Genomic DNA, 25,125 nt, shown 5'->3' with positions numbered 1-25,125 from the left:
CTCTACCTCTGGTTCTAACTGGGTGCAAATCTCCAGTGGCACGGAGGCTTGTCGTTTATCCAAGCTATCTGGATTACGTCTGTATCTTTCTGAACTAGAAGATGCCAGCAGCATACGGTATGGGCACCTGCAGGGGTGATGCACCTGCAGAGTCTTTGAGGGGCTCCTCAAAGACTCCAGATCCCTTTAGGAAACATGTAAACAGGTATCTTAAGAAGTTCAGTGATTTTTAACAAGTATTTCCCGGCTCATCACTAGCAAACCCATTGCAGGTTTTTATGCTCTGGGTTCTGGGCGAGTGAGAAATGAGCCCCGGCGCCCCGTTCCAGGGGCTCCCTTGCTCCTGGTTTCCGGGACCCCAACCTGGGTAACCTTGGAAAATGGACTTTGGCAAGTATTTTAAATTAGCCAATGACACAAACTACCTATCCCCTTCGTAATGCGGCGAGGCCCGGTCTTGGGAAAGAACACTCTATAAAGCTCTTGGTTTAGACTCCTTTCAAGGTCACTGGCAACCACTGTCAATCACCAGCTCGTAAAGAGAATTTACAAAACTATGGCTAAACCAATGCTCACGAATCTTGCCTGCCTACCTACCGACAAAGTCAGCTACTGGGATAATCAAATTTGACTCTCAGCACAGCAGTCCTACTTGCTTTATCTTCCCACACGCACAGGGCTGACTCATGAAAAGTGAGGTGTAAATAATTAACTTGAAAATTCACACTTTTTTTCCCCAGTGCACCTGCCTTTCTCTCTCAAAAACTACATTTTTTCATGCAAACAGATAGAGCTGAAGAGTTAACAGGTCTGATGTTACTTCTGCTCTACCAAAGAATTTAAACCACTGAGCGCAGGCAATCTCTTCCAGTAGAAAATTTTATTTTCATTGCTTTTCATGAGTAGGCAAACACAACTTACAGCATTATCAAAGCCAGATTTCCAAACTCAGCAAGTTAGTTTATACACCAGCCCCCAAACAGTAATGTATAAAGCAGCATTTGGGATCACAGGGTAAAAACACAATAAGAGCCTCAAAAGTCCAATGTTAAACTGAATTTCATTTCAGATACTTACCAGTGAAGAATTTTAATGAAAATTTTTTTTAAATTACCAGTACTGGGGCAGGAGTTAAGAGCACCTCTCATGCGGGGATGCTCAGGTCCTAACTTGCCAGCCACACATCACCCACCTGGGCTTGCCTGCAAAGGCCTGCCCTTGAGCGCACGGGACAGGCCCCGTTCCAGCCACCAGGATCTGCCCCGCAGAGCCAAAAACCACTGGGGATGTTAAAGACAGATGAAGGAAGCAAGAGAAACACACATTCAGACTCTGCCTGCCTGTGCGTGAAGCTGCAGCTAGACACTCCACGTAGTAGAAGGAATCACAGCTCAGGATTCCTTCTCTGCTAAGGGGCAAGACTGCTGCATTTCTAAGGGGGGCTCAAAACACAAATGACAACCTGTGACACTGCTCAACAGGATGACAACTTCAGAGCTTATGAGGCAGGCCAGGGGAGAGACACACAAAGGGAGCTTAGTAGGGAATCTTCAAAATATTTTATTACAAAATACAGTACAGCGTTCATAGAATGTTGCCCAATGCTCTCTAACACGTACGTGGCTGAATGAAGCACTGCAGATACCTGGCAGTCGCCCACAGGAATCTAACTTCTATATGATTTCAGTCCCTGTGGAGTTACAGAAGCAACCTGTAACGGGCAGTGGAATGGAGAGACGGACAGTCACTGTGGCCGTCTGGGCTCCTGACTGCTGGTCAAGACGTCGTTTTCTCCAGGGCTTGAAATCCATGTCCAGGGCTGACAACCTACCAACACTGGGACCCAGATCCGTACAAAGACGAGGCAGAGTGGAGAGAAAACAACTCTGGACAACCCAGAAGTCTCTCGCCACTACTTCTTATTCCTGGGTTTTAGCTCTTCAGCCGCATTACGCAGGAAAATGTAGTTTTTCTTTTGGGGATTATAAAACTCATGTCCCTGAGGGGGGAAAAAAACACAACAATCTTATCATTAAAGAACAAAACTGAGCATTTTGTGGGCATTTTGTATATGCCAAGTCCTACGCTATGTGCATGAAACGGAAGGTCTCCAGGGGAACAAAACAGGTTTAGGGAGAGAAAGAAAAGTCAAATGTTAAGTTTAAACTTTGGTTTTAAGAGGAAAGGTTAAGGAGGACTTAGTGGAAATCGGCCTTCGGTGTTCCACTAGGAGGGATGATCTTTTACATATTTTTCAGTGCTAAGACTGTTACCCACTGCCACTTCAAGGCCATGGTGGCCACCCACAGGAGCAAGGCCGCCAGCGAGGGCAGCGGAGCAGTGGCCCAGACTTGAGGGACACATCTGCCCTAGGACTTCCCAGGGATGATGGCAAGGTCCAGGATGAGCCGCCCCACACAGACCCAGAGAGAAATGGAAGTCCATGCGGTGGTCAGTGTCTGCTCTCATGGTGAGGGGAGGGGAGGGGAGCTGTGCAACTCTAGGAGGCCTGAAAATTAAGGACCATGAAGGGGACTGAGGCCTCTGAACACTATCCCCCAGGGAAAAGAACAGCAGCCACGGAAGTTATTAGTGGCATTAATGGTGAGAGGACAGAGGAGCGGGGTGACAGGCAAGGCAGAGGAGTGGGCACCTCAGGTGGTCAGAAGACCTGGAACAGGGAGAGGGGAATGGCCGCTGGCTGCACTCTGCCTCCTGTACCACAGCCATGGGTCTGCTCATCCTTTGACAGATATGCTGAGACAGTTCTAGAAGTTTAGCTCAATGGAGACCATAAGTTCTCATCATAATATACAAAATGCAGCTGTTCTGGGCAGTCACATTTGGGCAGCAAGCTCACGATATTCACCTTATGTGATCACGATTTCATCCCAGAGATAAGTCTTTAAGAACAGTGTGAAATTCCCAAAGCAACTCTTTTTAAATTAAAAAGATTATAATTTAAGGGGCACTTGGATGGCTCAGTGGGTTAAGCATCTGCCTTCAGCTCACTCAGGTCATGATCTCAGAGTCCTGGGATCGAGCCTCCACTGGGCTCCCTGCTCAGTGTGTGTGGGGGGGGTGGGGGTGGGGGTGGGGGAGTCCTGCTTCTATCTGCCCCCCTCCCTTGCTCATGCTCTCTCTCTCTCTCATGCACTATCTCAAATAAACAAAATATTTAAAAAAAAGATTATAACTTGAACTCCTACTGCAAGCTGACATTAATTGTTCAGATGAACTCACCTGGAATAGCATTCACAGCAGTGAGCATTCTCACTTCTTTCATTTACTACTGATTTTTCAATGCTTACAACACATTGCAGCCTGAGTGTGACACAGAGGCAGGTGCAGCCCGAGGCAACTGCTGGAGGAGCATGTGGACAAGGGGAGGCCGGTGGAGAAACCAAGGCCCCAGGCCACAACCTGGCTCCAGCCCCAGCCAGGCAAAACCGGAAAAGTGCACACTTTGCAAAACTGAGTGCGTGGCTTCCACAGGTAGATGGATAAACATGTGGCACACCTGTACCACAGACTGCTCGGCAGCAGCAGAAAGGAACGGATGAGGGACACATTCAACACCGGGGGTGAACCCCAGGATCCTTACTCAAGGTGAAGAAGCCAGGCAAAAAAAAGAGTATGTAGTATAGGACTTTTTTTTACATAAAATTCTAGAAAATGCAAGCTCATCTATAATGACAAAAAAACAGACTAATGACTGTGTGGGGAGAGGATCAGAGCAACACACACGGAAACTTCTGGGGGAGATAAAAATGTTATCTTAAAACAAGGTTATCTTGACTGTGGTGATGGTTTCACAGGTATATGCAGATGTCAAAACCGCACAACTGCTGCATTTCCAGGATACCTCAGTAAAGCTGCTTCAAGAAAAACACAGCGTGGCTGCCCGACCCAAATCAGCACACACACGGAGAGCAGGCCCAGGTGCAGAGGCCGGGAGGCCTCAGAACTACCGGCCCAACAGGCAAGGGTGCTGCAGGTAAAGCCATCAGAGATTGGGGACTGCCCAGCTCTTCTGAGAAAGAGAGGATCGAAGGTGACACCAAGACCTCTGCCCCAAGTGAACGGACAGTGATTGCCTCAAAGGAGGGACCCAGGCAGGAGAGGCAGCGAGCCTGCAGGACAAAGGACGCATGCGTGGGAGTCACCAGGGCTTTCATCTGGTAAGTTAAGGTGCTCCGGGCACACCGTGCATTCATCCTGTCGGGACTGGGCCACTGGAAGAGAAGCGGAGAGCGACCTCAGGTACCAAGTTAGAGACTGAAGGGTCACTGGCTTGCCCTGGGAGAAGCAGTCAGGCTAGAGCTGAGGGGAAGGGTGGCACCCAGGATGCAGCCAAAGGAGCAGGAGCTAGTGGGTGCGAACCCTACCGATGCATTCATCAGTCGAGGAAAACAAGGCTTCCCAGCTGGCTTTGGCCCGGTCGAAGGCCTGAGCGTGTGCTTACAGACGGAGAGCAAGGAGCTGGTGGGCAGGGAGAGAAGGTGCTTGCAGGAGAAGAGAACAGAGGGGTGTGAGGGTGTCTCGGGCATGTCTGGGCTGGGAGGCAAGAGGAAGGAGACAGGCTAGGGCAGGTGAAAGGGGAAGTGATTGCCTGGTCAAAGCCTTTCCAGGTGAAGCCAGCGGCCTCCCCAGTCAGGAACCTGGGCAGCAACGACAGAGCAGGGAAAGTCTGGAAGGCTGCTGTGGAGGGGGGTTCGGGGGCGGGGTGGCATGAGAAAAACAAACAATCCAGAAGAACCAGCAGCAACAGCTGAGAAGCAAACACACGGGCTGGCCAAGAGACATGACCATTGGCCAGCAGCCTGGAGCCCCAGGCCCCGAGTCTGCTCTCCTTACCGCCATGCTGGGACACCTCAACAACACAGCCAGAACCCGGTAAGCCAACTCCCCTCCCCAGACAATAAACAAAAAAGCAATGCCTCCAGCAAAAGCCCCATGCCCTGGCCCTGCTGCCAGTAGCCCTGCCATGCCCCCTCGCTCTCTGGCAACCGCCCCTGAAGGACTTACACCCTCCCTGAGTGGCACCCTCTAGGTCACTTCTGCTTCTGCGCGCACAATGACCAGACCTTCCCCAGGAACAGGTTCCAAGGAAAAGGCTCCAGGGATATGATGTCACTGAGTCCCCACACCTTGTGAGGAAGGCTGGCTATTTCCCTGTGAAGTGATGTGATGGTGACCTGCCAGGGTCACGAGCAAGTCCAGAGAAGAGTCACAAGTCAAGCCCAGGCCTTCTGATTCCCAGGGCTTGGCACTGCTGCCTTGGCGCACCCACAGCAGGCCTGGTAATTCTCACCTTGGACCAGTCGTAGCTGGAAGCATAGGCAAATATGTTTCCATTGTGATTGAAGCAGCAAGCTGATATGGGTTGATCTAACTGTTCTGAAGTTTTTAGTTTTGTTCTGGCATCTTTGTCCCAAAAGCTGAATCTACCATCAGATCCCACAGTTGCAAGGGTGCCATGGACAGGATGGAACGCGATCCCATTTACCTGCAAGGATTAACAACGCACAATGAGGGGTGGCAGATGAGGGAGGAGACATCAGGTACTTACCAATACATGCCTCCTGCTTCATCAGGAAACAACACGTACGCACAGTAAATTCATGAGAGCTGACTGTCCCCAGACTGGAGACACTAGCCTCGCTTCCAGAATCAACTGCCCGCCCAGAACTGAACTGCGTCTCATTATGAACACAAGTCAGCAGAAGTTAACAAGTATGCAGCCAGTGACGGCAAGGAGGGGACATCAGGAAAGGGCCTTTTTCCTTTTTCCAGCAATCAGCAATTTCTCAGTTTTAGCTAAGTGTATGAACTGTCTGGCAGCACTCAGGAGGTGGAAGGCCCCTGAGAGAGCCCTAAGTTTGCCCTCAGCAGCAGCAGCAGTCAACGTGTCACAAAAACAGACAAGGGGGACCCAGAGCAGAAGCCAGTGATCTCTGCCCATGAACATGCACAACAACACGGATGACCTTTCCCGGCCCTGTAATGAGTCAGCCATCCACCTCCAAGTCTAGTTTCTAGAGGCGTTCTCAAGATTAAAGTTTCTTTAACCTACCGCGTAGATGTCCTGAGGAGCTGAGGTATTGGTTCCGTTCGAGCGGTGACATTTGAAGGTAAAGTTATCTTTGGCACTGAAACGCAAAGGCTCAACTAAGTTTCCCTTTCCGAAAAAGTCTCAAGTGAAAATGTGCAAGCTAATCAAGCCCACTTACGGATTGGGAGGGTTGATGTAGTGAATAGCCACCCTCCCCTCGATGCTTCCCAGGGCAAAACCAGTCGGCTTGTTCTGTTTGTCTTTAAAAATTGCCACGCATCGATGCTGCAGTTTGAAAGAAAAAAAATACTGTTATTATCATGCAAAATACAAGATTTCATAACTAAGTGAAGGTAAATAATGTCCACCTCGTTTCTGGGTTTCAGAAGAACCAGAAACATACAAACATAGTAAATTATTTCTAGTCCTCCAGTAGGCATAATTTTCTACCTTTTGAGAAACTACTTTTATTCAGCCACACGACTTTATGAACACACTGTAGACCATGTGCTGGTGTCTGGTGCTGCTCCTCCTCTGCCACTGGAAGGGCCTGCCATCACTCCAGCAGCACACGCGCCCCTCTGGATCCCATCAGTTCTTATTCTGGTGCTGGCCCCGTCACTTTGATCCACAGTCCTACACTAACCAGGCGGGCACCCTGCAGCAAATCACCCAATGTTTCTGTGCCTCTGTTTCTCCAAATGGAGAAGGGAAATAGCATCTGCCCAAATATCACAAGGTCACGTGGGACAGTGGACATGGCCAGCACTTTCTAAACTGTGACCATACCATGCAGGAGCAACACACTGCACTTGATCTAACACAGGGTCTGGAGACCCAAAGGAGGGTCTCCTGGATTCCACAAAGATCCCACAAAAGAGCCTATGACCCAGCCTCCAGGTGCAGAGGAGCAGAGGTCAGGGCCTGGGTCCTCACTTCCTTCTTCCAGTCATGACAATCTCATCTACCCCAGAGAACCGCCAACCCTACCAAACTGTTGTTTTATATTCCGTGAGTTCAGAAGGCATGGGGGCAGGACTTGAGCCTGGGGGCGAAGCCACAGAAAATGAAGATAAAGAGCAATCTGTTATTATGACACTACAGCACACAAATTTCCTAAGTAAATGGAAAAGTATATACTAGTTCTAGTTCTGTACCATTTGCCTTTTCTTGAACAACAAGCCCATTACTTTTGTGAGTGGAAAAAAGTTACTGAAAAGAGGCAAAAGTCTGTAAGTCAGCAGGAATGATGACTGTGCCTCCCCTGCTCAGCACAGAGACCGGGAACTGCACACCTCTGGGGGGCACCATTTACAAGAATACAACCACACAGTGGCCCTATGCAAAGGCTGATGGCATGCCCCAGCAAATGAAAGGCCAAGGTGCCTGGCACAGGTGGCAGGAAATGAAGCCAGTCAGACTAGGTTTTGTCAAGGAGTTCAGGATTTATCCAAAAGGAAATGAGTCAGAACTGGGTTTTTAAGCAGAAGTGTACAAAGTCAGATGTGCTATTATAAGAAAGAGCCCCTGACCCATGATCAAAGGACTGGATCAAAGGAGAGCCAAGATCTAAGCTCTTACGGTCACACAAGGAGATTTGGATTAGATGTGTGGGAGGGAAGGAGTGAAAAGAATAGATTCCAAAACACCTGGAGGATAGAAGGGAGCCTGGAGATCAGTGAGAGGAGAAAAAGGGAGCAGACTGAGGATGACTTCTAGATTTCCAGCTTAGACAAGGGCAGGTGGAGGTCCCATCTCACGAGGTGCAGAGCACAGAGGGAGGCGGTGGCTGAGGGTGGTAGGCAGGAGCAGGTTAAGATCATTTGTTCACTCAGCAAACATCTGTAGAAGACCTGGCTCTAGAAGCTGGGGATGAGACAGCAACAAACAAAGAGAAATCTCTGCTCTGAGTTGATATTCTAGTGGGCAACATGAGACAAAAATGCATAAAACACATACACATACATCTTTAAGACACACACACACACAGTTTTGGGGAAAACAGGCATGGAAAAGCCTGAATAGAGGTAACATCTAAAGATGTACAGAAAGTGGTCCTGGGTTTGGTGTGAGATATTGTTGGGCTGAGATGCTGGGAGATAGGCAAAGGAGCTTTCAGATTGTGGGTGTCCCTGTAGGGATCCCAGAGGCAAGGCTCGTTGGGGATCTGAGTCCCTAGCCCACGAAGTATACCTAAGTGACAGTGAAGTCAGAGATGAGGATTCTGTTTTAGTAGAGAAGGCAGTGGCCTAGAGGAGAGGCCTGGGGAACCCCAACATGCAGTAAGAATGAGCAGGGAAGACAAAGTAGCATGTGGAGAAGCCGGGGGGGCAACGGCCGGGGTATGTAAGAACATGTAAGAACAGCACTGAATGCTGCTCTGAGATGAGGACTGGTCAGCATCCACTGCAATTATGGATAAGGAAGCTGTCTGTGGCCAAGCCAAAACCAGTTTCAGTGGAGTAATGTGGGTAGAAGTGTCAACGGAGTTGGGTGAGAAATGAGTGGGAGGTAAGGAAACCAAGAAAGCTCATGTGAGATGCTTAACGGCAAAGGAAAAGGGGTCCAGGTGGTGCCAGAGGACATGGGGCAAAAGAGATTGTTTTGTCTCCTAGCATGAATGAGACTGGAACACATGTCAGTACTAGTCATGCCAAAAGAGGGGTGTGAGTGTCCAGACACTCCCGGAGGAGGAGTTCCATGGAGTCCCACCACAGAAGCCGCCTCCACAGAGCACAGGCCTCACCTAACTGGCGGGAGAAAGGCAGAGGAAGGTGTGGACACATTCCCTAGAAAGAGGACAAGAAGTTCCCCATCACTGGTTTCTATGTTCTCCGACCAGGAGCTGATCTGATCTGCTGAGACAAAGGTTAGAGGAAAGCCTAAGAGTTATGAGAGTGAAGAAAATCTAGGAGTCTGTGGTGAGTGGGAGCCTGAAGGGAAAAGCTGGGTGCTGTGTGGGCCTGGTGAAGGCAGAGCTGAGGACAGGCGCCAGGACCCCAGATGGAGCCCATCCACGGAGGCACGCAACTGTATGTGGAAGCGTCCAGCTATCCAGCGGCACATTTAGAAAGGACAGAGAAGTCAGGCTCCTCCAGGGATGGACAGTATCTTCCCATAAAATATGTGTGCTTGTATCCTTAAATTTATCCCCTTGAAAATACTTCTAGGCATTTCAAAGTACAACTATATTCCACACATGGGGCCTGAATGGCATGTGACACATGCGAGGTACATGCTTCCTAATCTGACTGGGGACTCACCTGATGTTTCAGCGGAGACTCTATCCTCCTGAATTCAGAAGGTTGATTCTCTAATTGGTAGACAATCAGTCCTCTCTCCGCAGTTGCCACCACGGCCATAGGGTAGATCTAGGGAATGGAGGGAAGCAGAAACACGCTTAACATGAAGGAATGTGGTTTTGTATACCAAAATACTGGATCCATGTTTTTAGACTCACAAAAATAAGTCTGAATTTTTTTAAGTTTAGAAATCCAATGATAACCACTATACGTTTCATGAAAATCTAGAGAAAAAATTATTTGAAAGTAGAACATCCATTTTTAAAACACCGGTTTTTCAAAACTATAGGATTATTTTAAAAATATACTGAGAAAGAAGACATGAAATCACTTCCAACACCCTTTCAAATGCTAACAGCTGTTATTATCATGCTATGTTTTCCTCTGGGGTTTCTCTGAGCATTATGCATGCATATGTATGATGTATGTTCCCATATAATTCAGGGGCAGCCCAGGTGGCTCAGAGGTTTAGCACCACCTTCAGCTCAGGGCGTGATCCTGGAGTCTCAGGATCGAGTCCCATGTCGGGCTCCCTGCATGGAGCCTGCTTCTCCCTGTGTCTCTGCCTCTCTCTCTCTTTTCTCTCATGAATAAATAGAATCTTTAAAAAATAATAATAATTTATATCCTTCACTCAAGGTGTGTATTCCAATACTAGCAGTTACTGTCCGATATGCCCAGAAATGAACCTACCACCGGGTTCATTTAACCTCATTGGTCTTGTTAGCTCATCAAGCCACATCAAAGCTTTCATCACATTATACACAACGAAGACCATCCATGTCTTTATTTTTCTCATAATAAATTCCTAAAAGTGGAATTACTAACTGTTAGCATAAAACTTCAAGACTTTTAGCCAAATGGACAGAGAAAGTTCTTCAGTTTCTCTTCTACTCACAGACAGCCCCCAAAGATCTAGTACCACACCACAAAGTTATTTGCCCACTTTCCTATAGCCTCCAATAAATGACATATACCGATGGCATGTGGCTGCCTGCACATGTTCAAATGACAAACTTGACAACCACTATTTAATAATCTGGAGACAAATGCAGCATAAAAATCTGATTTAAGACGACTAAAGCAAACCTCTGTGTGTTTATTACTAAAGTTAGAGGAGTTTTTAAATTACCCTCTAATTGCAAGATGTCAGAAAGTAAGAAATTTGTTATTTCTCTTAAAAGGATATATGTTAAGTTAGAAATTCCTCACCACGTCAGCACAGTAACATCTTTCAGGGAGCTGCAAAACCATCATAGGATTTGATGATCGGGTATCCCAAAACTAAAAACAACAACAACAACAACAAAAAGCCAGTAAGTGACCATTCAGAACTATAGTCTAAACAGCGTAAGAATAAATGTCATTCCTGGTCAGGCCGTACAGTCCCTTCACTGGTATGCCATACCTTCAAAGTCTTATCCCAACTCCCGGTCATCACACAGCTGTAGTTTGGTGCTTTGATCCAATGTATGGTTTTAACAGGAGCATCATGCTTATAAGAAGATAAAACAAGAGAAATTTAACTATGTGCTCAGTTCTGGAAACTCAAAGAGAAAGCACCAATTTAAAAATTGAGGTCATACCAAACACCAAAGGATATCCAAGCCCTTCCCAATGACCATGACATTCAATTTAACCTAAGAACATATATCTATTTTCCATCCTGACAAACATTAATTTTATTTTACCCATAATGAGAGTAAAAATAAGCCCCTCCTTAGGAAGTTATTCAGAAATAATTAGTAGGGAACTCTACCAGTTTTTTTTTTTATTTATTTACTAAGGAGATACAAAGGAAGAGATCAAAGAGATGATTCTGGCACACAGTCACACATACTGTGAGCAGGCAATGCCTTTCTGAAAGTCGGTTCAGAAAATGCCTTTCTGACCAATGCCTTCTCAACCAGGTCAGACCCTCTGGTTCTTGGTTCTCTGAGCTTCGTTACTTCTCCCCTAGCGGTCCTCACATGCCTGCTGTTCCTGAACAGAGTGAAAGCCCCACGGGCATAGGAAGTGTCGCTTTTACAACGGTTGTGTCTCTACCCTACTGGCAGTGCCTGGCATATAGCAGGCATTCACTAAATACTAAACTGAATGAACAAGTGTCTACAAGCAGTTGGTAAAAGGCAAGCCACACATGGGTGTCAGAATGTCAAACACATGACTGTTGAGGCCCACTTGTAACATCTTTTATAGGTTTTAACATCACAAACTCCTTAGGACGCCCATTCTTATCTATGCGCACAAGGAAGATCCATGACAGACCAACTGTGGAATGCCAGTAGGAATGAGAATGGTTATTACCCTGGTGTTACTTTGATGCTAAAGAGGCTTCTGAAATACTCAAGTCTAACTGAGTTGGTAGAGTCAACTACATTTTTTCTATACTACGGAATTAGAATTTGAAAATCACAACCCCAGGACCAGCTTTTCTGTACAGAGTGTTTATTACCTGTGCAATCTGTATTGCTTGATTACTATTGAGGTCCCACATTTTGGCAGTTTTATCACATGATGCTGTAAATACTTTGCTCCCATCCTAAAAGAAAATAGAGAAAATTGGCTATTCTAAAAAACAAAACAAAAAACAATTTCTAACTGTATATTAGGTTGATCATATTGAGGCAGGTTTTGTTTTGCAATTTTTATTTTTCTAATTATTTACAGGCTAGTGTATTATAAACTCTGCTGTCATATATAAAACACATTTTGAGCTCTTTTATTACGGATTTATTTTTCTAAGAGATATATCAACAGGATTTAAAAAAATTCAAATAACTCATGAAGTTATACAGGAAAATGAAGTCTCCTGCTCCTGACCTCCTTTCTCACGGACCACTGAGTACCTTCTAGGAATAGTCTGCAAATCCTGCATCTATATGTAGTACCAGGCATACTAACACATTGATTTCTTGTTCTGGTTAATTTCAAGCCTTCACAAAAGTTGCAAGAATAAAACGATGAACAACCATCAACCCTTTACCTAGAATTATCAATGGTAACTGATATGTGACATTTAGTGCATCATTTTCTCTGCATACGCACATATGCACCTATAATTCATTATATGTTTGTTCAGTTATATATCTAATAGCATTCTGAAGTGCACACCATAAAACTACACTAATTTTCAATAATCATTGGCCCTATGAAAACTATAGGACAGCTTAACAAATTAGCAATCACTGTGTAGTGGTTTTAAAAATATTCAAATAAAGAACTCATAAATTAGATCAAATATAAAGAAGCACAAGACAATTTTCAGAAAGAGAAAATATTAAATGGAAAGTGTAGACCAGTCGTTAGGGTGATTTATTTAGTGAATAATTTAGTCTTTATAGGTCTCTGCTGCAACTCCTTGTCACAATGGATTGAAAACAGCCATACACATTATGTAAATGAATGAGTGTAGCTGTGTGCCAATAAAACTTTATTTATAAAAATAGGCAATGGGCCATACTCTGCTGACCAGATTAACTCATCTCTGGTTCCAAAGCTCAAAGATTTACTGCCATCCTTCTCCAACAAAAATCTCTTCCTATGAAAAGTCACTATTTCTCTAACTCAAAGAAAAGATAAAACCTGCTTCTTTATCAGTGAAGTTATAAGGAAAACTCTATAAATCCTTAGAAGTGACCAATGTATGCAGTGGGCTACCCTGAGACTGAGTGACACACTGGCCTCCCAGAATCTCATTATAAAATGCACATCCTACCAGCTTTAACCAGCACTATATGGAGCAGCAGCACGCCAGATCCCAGTGGACAAAGAGATATGGAGGCTAATCTATCAAAAGGCCAGGGCCGAGAAAGAGTATTTGCAAGTGCTCTCCACCCTGCTATGGCCACAGAGCAAACCATGTCCTTACAGGGCTGAAGAATTCATCTTCACCAAGTTTAGTTTATGCCTCAAAGGGAACCCTGGCCCCTTCTCGCTTCTATGCTATTAAATGTGTAGCCTCCTCTCCCGAACACTCTTCCCACCTTCCGCATTAGTCCATTAGTCCATTTCCCTTCCTGTAAGCCTCTGATGGGAGGCTGTCAAGCACATGGGTCCTGGAGCCAGGAAAGTCTAGATCTGGGCCTAGACTCAGCCATTCACTATGTTCCCTCAGGAAAAGTCTGTCAACTAACCCCAAGCTAGTTATTTTACTTAGATGTAGTCTAGCTGCCACCAAGTTCTACTATCTGCAATTCTAGATGTCTGTCTTAAGAGACCAGGAGTTTCATGGCTACTTCGCTTTCCACTCTATCCCCAGGGCTTTAGCATACTAGTAGAGCCTGATAATTATTTATCTGTTGTAATTATTATTACTTTCATTTTACAAATGAGGAAACAAACAGATTAAGTAACCTGCCAAAGTCAAAATGCTGAAGAGGCAGAGCCCATATTTGAACGTAGGCCCGAGCTGGATGACACTATGCTTAAAAAGTTGAAGGCACCTGGTTCATTTCTCTTTTAAGATTCAGCTCAACTCGTCTCTTCAGTGCGGCATTCATTGCACCCCCGCTAGTTGCTTTCTGTGTCCCCTACAACCCAGCACCAGGACATCCTCCCCCTCTCAGGACTTGGCTCACTATGTTAGAACTCTTCATTGCTGCGTTTGATTCCTCCACTAGATGATGCACAACTTGGAAAAAGGAAATAGGCTGTCTTCGTTTTTATAAATGCCAACAGCCACTCAGTAACATCTGGGCAACAAAATTCCTGTATCAATTAATTCCACTTCTCGCCCTACTTTATAAGAAACTACATTCTGATCCGTTACCCAATCAGTAAAAAAAACAGGCAAAATAAATCAGAAATATCTTCAACCTACTCAAGTTGCTACTTTTCCACATGTAAATTAAAAATAAGTTGTGAGGGCAGCCTGGGTGGCCCAGCGGTTTAGCGCTGCCTTCAGCCCAGGGCATGTTCCTGGAGACCTAGGATCCAGTCCCACATCAGGCTCCCTGCATGGAGCCTGCTTCTCCCTCTGCCTGTGTCTCTGCCTCTTTCTCTATCTCTCTGTGTCTCTCATGAATAAATAAATAAAATCTTAAAAAAAAAAAAAGTTGTGAAACAAAACAAAACACAAAAAACAAAAAAGTTGTGGGCAGCCCAGGTGGCTCGGCAGTTGAGCGCCGCGTTCAGCCCAGGACCTGATCCTGGAGACCCGGGATCGAATCCCACGTTGGGCTCCCTGCGTGGAGCCTGCTTCCCTGTCTCTCTCTGTGTCTCTCATGAATAAATAAATAAAATCTTGGGATCCCTGGGTGGCGCAGCGGTTTGGCGCCTGCCTTTGGCCCAGGGCACGATCCTGGAGACCCGGGATCAAATCCCACGTCGGGCTCCCGGTGCATGGAGCCTGCTTCTCCCTCTGCCTGTGTCTCTACCTCTCTCTCTCTCTCTCTCTCTCTCTGTGACTATCATAAATAAATAAAAATTTAAAAAATAAATAAATAAATAAGTAAAATCTTTTAAAAATAAATAAATAAATAAAATAAAAATAAGTTGTATCTGCAATACATGCATCCCTTTTCAAACTGTTTTCAGATCTATTATTAGCCTCATAATAACCCATTCAATATGTCAAGAAAACATTTTTCAGATGACAAAAATGCTCAGAGAAACCTATCACAGCTAATGATGAAAATGGGAGCAACTCTGACTCCTAAACCATCTCAAAATATTTATAAATAGAATCATTTTTTAGTTACAAATTAAGATCACATAAATGTACAGTGTAATTTAAAAATGACAACATAAAAGAAGAGTAGTTTGGCAATTTGTGAAAAGTCCCTTCGTTAAATTCTCTCCAGTCGAACACAAAAGCTCAGAGCCAAATACACTTGGAACGTATCTGCTTGTATTACTGATACTCAGGATTTGGGAGGAAAAAGAGAATTCCAAAAACCCAAAAGATTTCGAATGTCTAAGGATAGAAAAGGATTCTTTTTTTCTCTAGGACTTATTTTCTGGGATACTAAATTTCTAATTTTAAGATGAAATTCATGGTATGAATTTCAAGATAGGAAGGGCTTCCAGAAATTGTTTGCTTAAGGTAACATGTCAATAAAATAATGGAACTTTTTAGGAAGAAAAACTTTCAAATAAACTAAAGCTAATGGTCAATGACTACATTAGGAACATCAATCAATGATTATATTGACAGAAACTTAGAATTCCAACAATGTATATGTGTACATGGTTTCTGTGGTTCAAGTTATATAAAAGTAGAAATATATAAATACTCTGGATAACACATGATCTCACGTAGCAGAAAATATGAAAAATAAGATGAAACTTACATCACTCCAGCAGACATCTAACACAGGCCCCGTGTGCATCTGCTGGGCTTTTGGAATAGTCTGTCCACTGTCCTGAACTTCCCAGCAGCGAACCTACAGTAATGTGACAAATTAATGCAAACACAGCAACTCATGACATATTACATGCATTGAATACCCAGTAACTAATGGAGTACAACTTAATATACACGAACTTCTCCAATCAACCTAATTCTCTAACTTTAAGAATAAAGCAGTCAAGGGCTCCTGGGCAGCTCAGTTGGTTAAGTAGCCTCATGGTTTCAGCTCAGGTCGTGATCTCAGGGTCATGGGATCCAGCCCCGGGTTGGGCTCTATGTTCATCTTGGAGTTGGCTTGAGACTCTCTCTCCTCCTCTGTGTCTACCACTCGTGTTCCCTCTCCAAAATACATATAAATAAATCTTAAAAAAAAAAAAAAAAAAGTAGACTCAAGTCACTATGTTCCTATCCCTAAGCCATCAAAATATACAAATTCTTTTGCTTACACCTAAAACTGCAGATACATTTTTTATCAATTTATGAGATTTATTTTTTAAAGTAGAATGTCATCCATTACCATTCAGAGAATCAAGACCAAAGGGGAAACTTAGCTTTCGTCTCTGAATACTGCTTTTACATCATTTTTTTCCTGATTATAAATGTAATGCATTTTACTTAGAGACTTTGTAAATATGACAAGAAAAACACACCACCTAATCCCACCACAGACAACGTTAATGGTTTGTGCCTTCACTGTTCACAGGCACACATACTTTCTTCAAAAAGCTAGATTATAGAATACCTTCACTCTTTAACTGAAACATTTCTTTCTTGCATTAACTACCATTAAACATTCTTCTAACATTTTTTAGCAGTTAATCATGTGAAGTCTTTCCAGATACGACATGTAAAAAACAAACCTGCTCAACCATGACTGCCTTCCTCCCCCTACTGTTCTTTTCTCAACCCTCCAATGCCCCTGTAAAAAAATCTTTTCCAAAACTTCTAATGTGGTATTCCAGCACACAAACATACCATAATGTATATTATTAGATATTACAATTTTCAAAACTTTCACTAGCATGAAAACTTTTAAAAATGAGGCAATATCAGGTAGTAGCTAGGAGTATAGGTTCTGGGTCCTACTGGGTGGGTCAGCATCCAGGCTTTGCCACTCCCTTAGATGTGGGACCTGGGCCAGTTATTCTACTTCCCTAAGCTTCACATCCTGCATCGGAAGGTGGAGAGGACAGTACATTCACAGCACTTTAGCTACTGAGAGGCTAATTCAGTTATGCAGGTTAAGTACATTACCTGAGATCCTCGAGCCCCAAAGTGGAACCACTGAGGTGTAGAGTTTAAACTTAAGGACTTCTGATAACTATTGCCCATTAGCCTTCAGAAGAGCTGTACCAATTTACATATCTACCAGCAATCCATGTAAGGTCTCAGCTTTTCTTTGCTGGAACCAAATGTCATTCTTTGAAACTTTTCATTTTGTTAATACTGATAGAGCCCATCATGTAAGTTTGAAATTATCTGCTTATGACAGTGGCCGAATGGTTCAAGTTCACACTACTGGGCCACCTGTGCTCCTTTAGTGAGGTGCCTCTTCACATCCTTTGCTTATTTTTCTAGCAGAGTTTTAATCTTTTGTGCGCTAGGACTTCGTCTTTCTTTTTGTACACGATAGGTTAAGTGTAATGTCTATGCAGGATCTGTGCTACACCTGAAGTTGAAAAAAGTTTAACATTTGCCTTAAGAACATTTTCAGGATACTTAGAAGTCCATGTCTACCAGCATAGATAACAGTCATTTTCAATGACGCTATATTTGATTTGGAAATCCATGTCAAGTTACTGAACTACAGGAGGAATTTGAGTGATGCACATGATTACGCTTTTTTTAGCAAATATCACTGTAATAGCAGTGTAACAACTGACTCAGAAGGGTCATACCCTCTTACTGAGTTCTTTAAAAAGGCCACGAACAAGCTTTACCTCTGCTTCACTCACTTGGCAAAGAATGGAGTCAAATGGAAAGCTAACCTTACCCTTACAAAGATAAGACTTCTAGAACACACACGTAAGGAGCACTTACATCATTAGCCCATGATCCTGCAATAAGAAAGTTCCCAGGCAAGGTTGGTGGGCTAAAAGATAGACAACCAATGCTGTCATCGGGAGAGGATGTTACTTCAATATCCTAGGGAGGAAAATCAACGTTACAATGTATGCATCATCAATTTCACTCAAAATTGTCTTCTTTCTCAATGAACACTCATGGTGGACTTTACCTGTGCTAAGAACTAAGTGAACTGGGCCTCTCTTGCTTTGATCCAAAAAACGAGTGATAAAGAAGCTAGTGGAAGGGCTAGCTCTGTGGGGAAGCAGCACTCTCAATGAAATGCCCACAATGATGTTTCCCACCTGATAGCCCACCGGTTCACCTTCGCCCCAAGTTCTCGATCAGTCACTGCCTGCCCCCCACCCCGATGGAGATTCTATCAAAGGTTGTGGGCTGGGCCCTGGGAACCTACAATTTTAATAAGGACCTTGGTTACTTAAGTATGAAGAAAGTCTGGGAGCACAGGACACTAATGCAGGGGACACACAGTTTCTGTGCTTTTGCCCCAAAGAAAGCTCCCAAGCTATCTGGGTATCTCTAACTATGAGAAACCCTGGCGTGTAATTTACGAGTCCCGTGAAACTTCATGTGGTACCTTCATAGGGTTGTGGTTATCTGTGCTTGTGCTGCCAAACATGCTGGTCCCACTAGTTCCAAAACCCGAGGTTGTTCCAAACAGACTCATTTTGGCCCTAAAACATAATAGAAAATGTTAAGGACAGGTCCTTCAGTAAGTGGTATCATTGAGAGCTCATATAAAGCTAATTAAGTCACAAACGGGTAATAAGAGTCTAAAAATGACTTGATGCCAGGTTTCTTTTTTCTAAAGAGATCGAAATAAGCAACAAGCAAGCACTTTTTAAAAATAAACTTTATACTTTAGTTTTTGATTTATAGAAAATTGTAAAGACAGAGTTCCCATATACCCCACATCCAGCTTCCTTATTTCCCTCTAACATCTGTCACGGTTAATAAACCGATACATTGGGCAGCCCCGGCGGCTCAGGGGTTTGGCGCCGCCTTCAGCCCAGGATGTGATCCCGGAGACCTGGGATCGAGTCCCACGTCAGGCTCCTTGCATGGAGCCTGCTTCTCCCTCTACCTTTCTCTCTCTCTGTGTCTCTCGTGAATAAATAAATAAAATATTTAAAAATAATAATAAATAAACTGATACATTAAAGTGCTTTTCAGTCACCAGCTAGAAAATAAATTCACCCATTTCTTACATAGTCTCAGACACTGAGCTTATTTAGCGCCAGGAATACGATAGTAAACTGGCAGAACGCCCCATTCTTCCAGGTCAGCACTCAGTGAGAGCTTACTTTCTTCTTATCAATTTCTACACTCTGGTTTAGGTCAACATCTCTGCATGAAGCTACTAAGAAAAGCAACCAGTCCTGGCAAAGATTCAGCAATTTCTCTGTAGGAGTTTTTAAAAAAATAACCCACTTTGGTCTAATTGAGTACCAAAAGGTCTGCTACCATGTTCTGGACAACAGAGAATGGGGAAATCGCTAGGGATGCTGGAAAGGCGTTTGGGGTTCCCAACTTCATGAAGAAAATGAGTGCAGATGCTCTGGTCACAGCAACAGCTCCGAGCACATTAATATCCCGGAAAGCAACTTTGCGAGAGGAAGGGTGCATGCGACCGACCTGTGCCTCCGATGCTGGGGGTGCTCGTGCAACACCAGTCGCCTGCATGACCGGGGAGAGGAATAACCAGGCTTCTGCAGTCAGAGTCTAGGAGCTAGCTATGTGGCTCTGGGGTGGTTACTGAGCCTCGATTCTCTCATCCACAAAAACAGAGTCACTAACACCCACTTCTCAGAATCACGGAAAGCAAGTGAGGTCGCACACGCGACGCCTGAAAATTCATCCTTCCCTTCCTTCCCCCTCTTCAGCTATCAGATCGGAAGGGAACATTTGTGCCGTTTGGGATGAACCGAGGGAGGGAGCGCGGGTCACTCAGGTATCAGCCTCCGTGGACCACACGTTGTACGGAGCACGAGGAGCCCTGGAGGAGCTCAGGGCACACAGGGGCACCCGAACCACCCTCCAGGCCTGCGCGGCTCGCTGCCTTCCAGCCTCCCGGGCTCTGGGGGCACCCGGTTCTCGGTGACCACAGCAAGCCCAGCCCTGCCCTGCAGCATTCCTACTACCTGTTCCTTCAGCCTGGGAGGCCTCGCCCTCCCCCAAGCCTCCAGCTGCCTCAGCCTCAATGTCCAGGTCCTGAGACCTTTGCGGGGTGTGGGATGGGGGGGGGGGGGGGCAGTGGAAATGTGTTGTTTTCATGCACTGTCGTGATGTTCCCACAACTGCCTTCAGTTTCCCAAACTTATCAAAAGGTCCGCTTTAAGAGGGCGATCGACAGCAGGGAAGCTGCCCATCCACGAACCGTGGGACCTACGCGGTCCAGAACGGCCAGCCCCTCAGAGGCTCCCCTGCGCTCCTGCTTTAACATACCCACCTCGCACGAAACCGCCCCCCGCCTTCTTCGCGGCACCGTCACGGCCCGGTGCTGCGTGCCCCCGACCTCCTCCCCAGCTCCGAGCACAGGACGGGGCCGGGCCGGCGGCTAACACTCGCGTAGGGGCGGGCAGAACCAGGGACCCCTGGTCAGAGACGCGCGCCGGAGCCGGGGCAGCGCGGGCGGGGCCGAGGGGACGACGTCTCCGAGGAGCCGGGGGCCGGGCTCCATCAGCAGGCGTGCTAGGGGGTCGGGCGGAGGCGACGGGCGCGGCCAGCAGCCGGACCCCCGGGGGCCTCGGTCTCCCCAGCGGACGACGGGGTCAGACCCGAGGGGCCCCCAGAGCCCGTCCCGCGGGCCGGAGTGCAGCTCGCTGCCCCGCGCACCCCGCCGGGGGCCCGGCCTCGGAGGCGCCGTGGCGGCGGGGAGGGAGGCGGCGCGGGGCCTACCTGAGAGTCACGCCACGGCCGGGCGCCGGCGGCGGGCAGCGGGAGAGGCTCGGGAGCCTGCGGGCCCGCGAGGCCGCGGAGGAGGCGAGGGCGAGGGCCGCAGCACCCCCACGCCGGGGCAGGAAACGGCCCCAGTTACCGCGGAGCCACTGCGCAGGCGCCCCGGAGCCACGTCCGGTGCCGCCCGGAAGGCAGGGGAGGAAGGGAAAGGCTTCCCCCGCCCACGAGGCGACGGCACATGCGTAGAAGCGCCTTTGACGCCGAGAGGGAGTCCCCTTGCCAGCAACTTGCGGATTGGTCGAAAGTTGGTGGGTCCGCCCCCCGAGTTGCCGAGCGGCCGTTTTCGGTGAATTCGCGGCCGCCGCTGTTGGAGGGACGTTAACATTTTCTCTAGAAAATTAGAAGTCGGACCCCTGAGCGGCTCAGCGGTTTAGCGCCTGCCTTCAGCCCGGGGCGTGATCCTGGAGACCCGGGATCGAGTCCCACATCGGGCTCCCTGCGTGGAGCCTGCTTCTCCCTCTGCCTGTGTCTCTGCCTCTCTCTGTCTCTCTTGAATAAATAAATAACATCTTAAAAAAAAAAGAAATTAAAAGTCCAGCAGATTTCTGATTCCCGCCAACTCACGTCCAAAGCCATCCTCGAAGAAGCCGCCGGATCGCTGCCTCCGTGGGCGATGAGCCCGGGCCCTCTGGGCCTCAGTTTCCCTCCGTAAAACTGTCCTGAGGACGCTGACTTCTGGGGAAGTTCTTAATTAGGTGCAGGTGAAGCGACCTGAGAGGGCCGAGCGTCAGGTTCCCTAAGAATGTGAAGGGGCGGTTACGACACCCACGTGCACTCGTGCCAACTCCCAAATATTTCGGCTGGTTGCTGAATTTCTCAAGGGTTAAAAAAGAGGCAGGATCCGCCGAGGCGGTGGGGCCGACACTGAATCTCCCCTCCACTGCCCCTGTGGTTGCTCTGCGTGCAAACAGCGGCCTGGAAATCTGCAGCGAGCTCTCAGACCCGCAGCAGCACCCCTGCGCTTCCAGCAAGCCCCCGGCTGAGCACCAAGAATCTATTTGGAATCACTGGGGGAGCTTTCTGTCAAGGCCCGCTGCCTGGGCCTCACGGAAATTTCTGATTGAGTTGGTCTGCGGTGGCACAGAGGGAATTTAATGCTCTTTGCAAGCTCCCTGAGTGATTTTAAGATGCAGGCGGGATTGAGAGCCCCTCGTGTAGATCGTGACAGTCCTAACTAGCTCTCTGGAGCCCTGGACGTTGGTCTGTAATTTCCAGAGCAGCCCTAAAAAGCAGGTGCTGTGATCTCCGTTTTATAGACAGTGAGGCCGAGAGAGAAAACATACTTGTTGGACATCACACAGCTGTTAAGCAGCAGAGCCGGAGAGGTCTGCCGCGTACCTAACTCTAGCGGCATTATCTCGGAATCATCTGGCAAGTACTCCCTCCTCAACGACACCTTTCCCCATTCTTTCCCAAGTGGATCATCTCCTACCATCTTTCTAACCTCTCAGAGCCTCTTCAGTGCTTATCATATCCTGTCTCATAAAACAGTCCAAGTATTTGCCTTGCCCAGCTTCCTAGATTTTAAACATTATGCCTTAACTCCAGTGCACACCCTTGCAGCACCAAGCACAGGGTCCTACGCATATATGCTGCAAAATCAATATCTGTTGAATATTTTCTGTGCCTGAGGAATATCCCAGAAACCTCTATTAGGATACAGATTCTCATATAATACTGGCCATTCAGCATACTCTAAAAACTCTTTCTGCTGTCTAGGGATGTACAACCCACCAGCTTCTTTTGCATATACCATACTGGGAAGAATAGCAGCAGCAAGCACACCCAAATGTAACAATAACTGACATTCTTTGACTTTTTCTGAACTCAATACTTTACTCAAAACACTTTACATGAATTATCTCATTTAATCCTCACAATGACACTATGGGAGTATTATTATTATTATTCCCATCTTACAGTTGACAAAACCAAGGCCAGGTTGTAACTTATCCCACTCATAGAGACAGTGAGTAGAAGAGGAATTGGGAGGGAGGCCTGGGGTGGCTCAGTGGTTGAGCGTCTGCCTTTGGCTCAGGGTATGAATAAATATTTTTTTTTTTGTAAAAAGAAGGGGAATTGGGATGCAAGCATCCTGCCCCGAAAATCAGACTCCACACCTCCACATTAGCTGACTGCAAAAGTCACCTCACTTCTTCCCCTAGAAACAAAAAGGGGGGGTCAAAACAACCTCTATGCACAAGTGTAATTATTGAGCCACAAAATATAAGCAAAAAATTATCAAAAATAAATAATTAAAATTAAATTTCGGTTATGGCAATCATTAGCATTGCCAAACACTTCCGCATTTTTTTTTAAGATTTTATTTATTTATTCATGAGAGACACAGAGAGAGAGAGAGAGGCAGAGACACGGGCAGAGGGAGAAGCAGGCTCCATGCAGGGAGCCCGAAGTGGGACTTGATCCCGGGACTCCAGTATCATGCCCTGGGCCAAAGGCAGGCGCTAAACAGCTGAGTCACCCAGGGATCCCCACTTCCGCATGTTTTACCCAAGGCAATATTTATATTCCATTTCTAGATGAATAGAAACAAATTTTGCTTCTGGTTTAGTACTAATTCCTTTTCATTTAAAGTGATCTTTAATTTTGAAATTTTAATTAAAAAGTTCTAATATGTAAAGGTTTTATAAAGAGCTTGGTTACCAAGAAACATACACAAAGTGCAGCTTTACAAGAAATTTGGGGCATCCAAAGCTGATGCAGAATGGACTTTTATCAAAAACTAGTATTCAATCTCACACAGAAACCCTCATGGTTCTACTCAGATTCTTTTTGCTATGTCTCAGACTCTTCTACCCCATGTCTTAACGAGTTGAAAACATATTTTTATTTTTATTATTATTTTTTGAAAACATATTTTTTAAAGATTTTATTTATTCATTTGACAGAGCACGTACACAAGTGAGGCAGGGGGGAAGAGGCAGAGAGAGAAGCAGACTCTCCACTGGGCAGGGAGCCCCACCACAGGGCTTGATTCCAGGACCCTGGGATCATGACCGGAGCCAAAGGCAGACGCTCAAACAAATGAGCTATCCAAGTGCCCCAACTTGAAAATATTTTATTTTATTTTTTTAAAGATTTTATCTATTTATGAGAGGCACAGAGAGAGAGAGAGAGCGAGAGAGAGGCAGAGTCACAGGCAGAGGAAGAAGCAGGCTCCATGCAGGGAGCCCAATGTGGGACTCAATCCCGGGACCCCAGGATCACGACCCAGGCCAAAGGCAGACACTCAATCGCTGAGCCACCCAGGCGCCCCAAAAATATTTTAAAGAAATATCCACCCAGCGGCACCCAGGTGGCTCAGTTGGTTAAGCCACCATGACTCCTGATTTCAGCTCAGGTTGTAACCTGGGAATCCTGGAATCAAGCCTCACGTCGGGTCTGCGCTGAGCAGGGAGTCTGCTTCAGGATTCTCTCTCTCCCTCTGCACCATCCCTGCTCTCTCTCCAAAAAATCAGTAAATCTTAAAAAAAAAAAAAAAAAAAAAAAAAAAAAAAGGAAAAGAAGTAATTCCCCCAAATAGTGGGAGTTGAGAGAACAGAGCTCCTGCCAGCAGAGGGCGCCCTTGGCTTATGTTTACAGGAATGTCTCCTTGGGATATAGACTTTTAAGGGTGAACCCAAGTCCAAAAAGAAGTAATGTTTCTCAATACTTTGCTACAGAAACACTCTGCTGCAAATATTTTTTAGTGCACATGTAAGTGTGGTTTAGCTCTGACAGTCTCTGTTCTTGGCATCCTTTAGCACCAATAAACAGGTACCATCAAACAGTTCAACCGAGATGCTCTAGTTAAAGGAAGTCAGAGATAAAATCCTGGAGTGTTTTTGCCTATTTTGTAGAAATTGCAGTATGTTTTTTTCCTCTATGAAATCATGACTTCTCAAGTCACTTAGTACCATCAGTGATGACAGGTAAATTTCCCAGAAACCTGGGGATATTACAAGAGCTTTTATGAGGGTGATTATGAGCTCTTAAGAATAAGATTCTCTGAACATCTTGTTGCACCAGTTTTTATTCACTTTCATTAGAAACTAATTCCAATAAAATGTTTTTTAATTAAAATTATGAAAATATTAAAAATAAACACAGTAGATGAGGTAGAGGGGATATCTGTTGTCAGTTGTCATGTTAAATAATTATCTATTTTACAGTAATCCTTTTTAGAAATAAGTCTTGAGAATTAGAATTCTAGATGGTTCCCAAATAGCTACAAATATTAGGTTTTCATCTGTGTCAAAGATAAGTAGCAAAGCCAAACCACAGCGCATTTTGCTCTCGTCTCGTTTTCTTTTCCCAAGTAAACGAAAATTATTAAGTAAATTTCCAATCATAAACTTGAAATGAATGTAATT

General features: G+C 45.7%; 1 protein-coding gene across 3 annotated transcripts; it reads right to left on the bottom strand.

Moving 5' to 3' along the window:
* Positions 1-865: 865 nt before the first annotated feature.
* Positions 866-21,454, bottom strand: RAE1 (ribonucleic acid export 1). 3 transcript variants are annotated; one of them, XM_072801529.1, is made up of 12 exons: positions 21,317-21,454; positions 18,372-18,468; positions 17,750-17,854; positions 15,651-15,743; positions 11,813-11,899; positions 10,766-10,852; positions 10,570-10,641; positions 9,319-9,426; positions 6,234-6,340; positions 6,077-6,152; positions 5,315-5,509; positions 866-1,999 (listed from the first exon to the last, which is right to left on the bottom strand). In XM_072801529.1, the coding sequence occupies exons 2-12, from the start codon at positions 18,459-18,461 to the stop codon at positions 1,913-1,915; spliced, it is 1,107 nt and encodes a 368-aa protein (XP_072657630.1). In that variant the 5' UTR covers positions 18,462-18,468; positions 21,317-21,454; the 3' UTR covers positions 866-1,912. The 3 variants fall into 3 exon arrangements, with proteins under 3 accessions (XP_072657630.1, XP_072657629.1, XP_072657631.1); XM_072801528.1 differs by lacking the exon at positions 21,317-21,454 and adding an exon at positions 20,693-20,865; XM_072801530.1 differs by lacking the exon at positions 21,317-21,454 and adding an exon at positions 20,244-20,262.
* Between the last annotated feature and the right edge of the window lie 3,671 nt (positions 21,455-25,125).

Source organism: Canis lupus, chromosome 26 (genome assembly GCF_048164855.1).
Source record: "Canis lupus baileyi chromosome 26, mCanLup2.hap1, whole genome shotgun sequence".
Lineage (NCBI taxonomy): Eukaryota > Metazoa > Chordata > Mammalia > Carnivora > Canidae > Canis > Canis lupus.
Note: the sequence above shows the minus strand (reverse complement) of the source record. Positions and strands in the feature narration are given on the sequence as shown.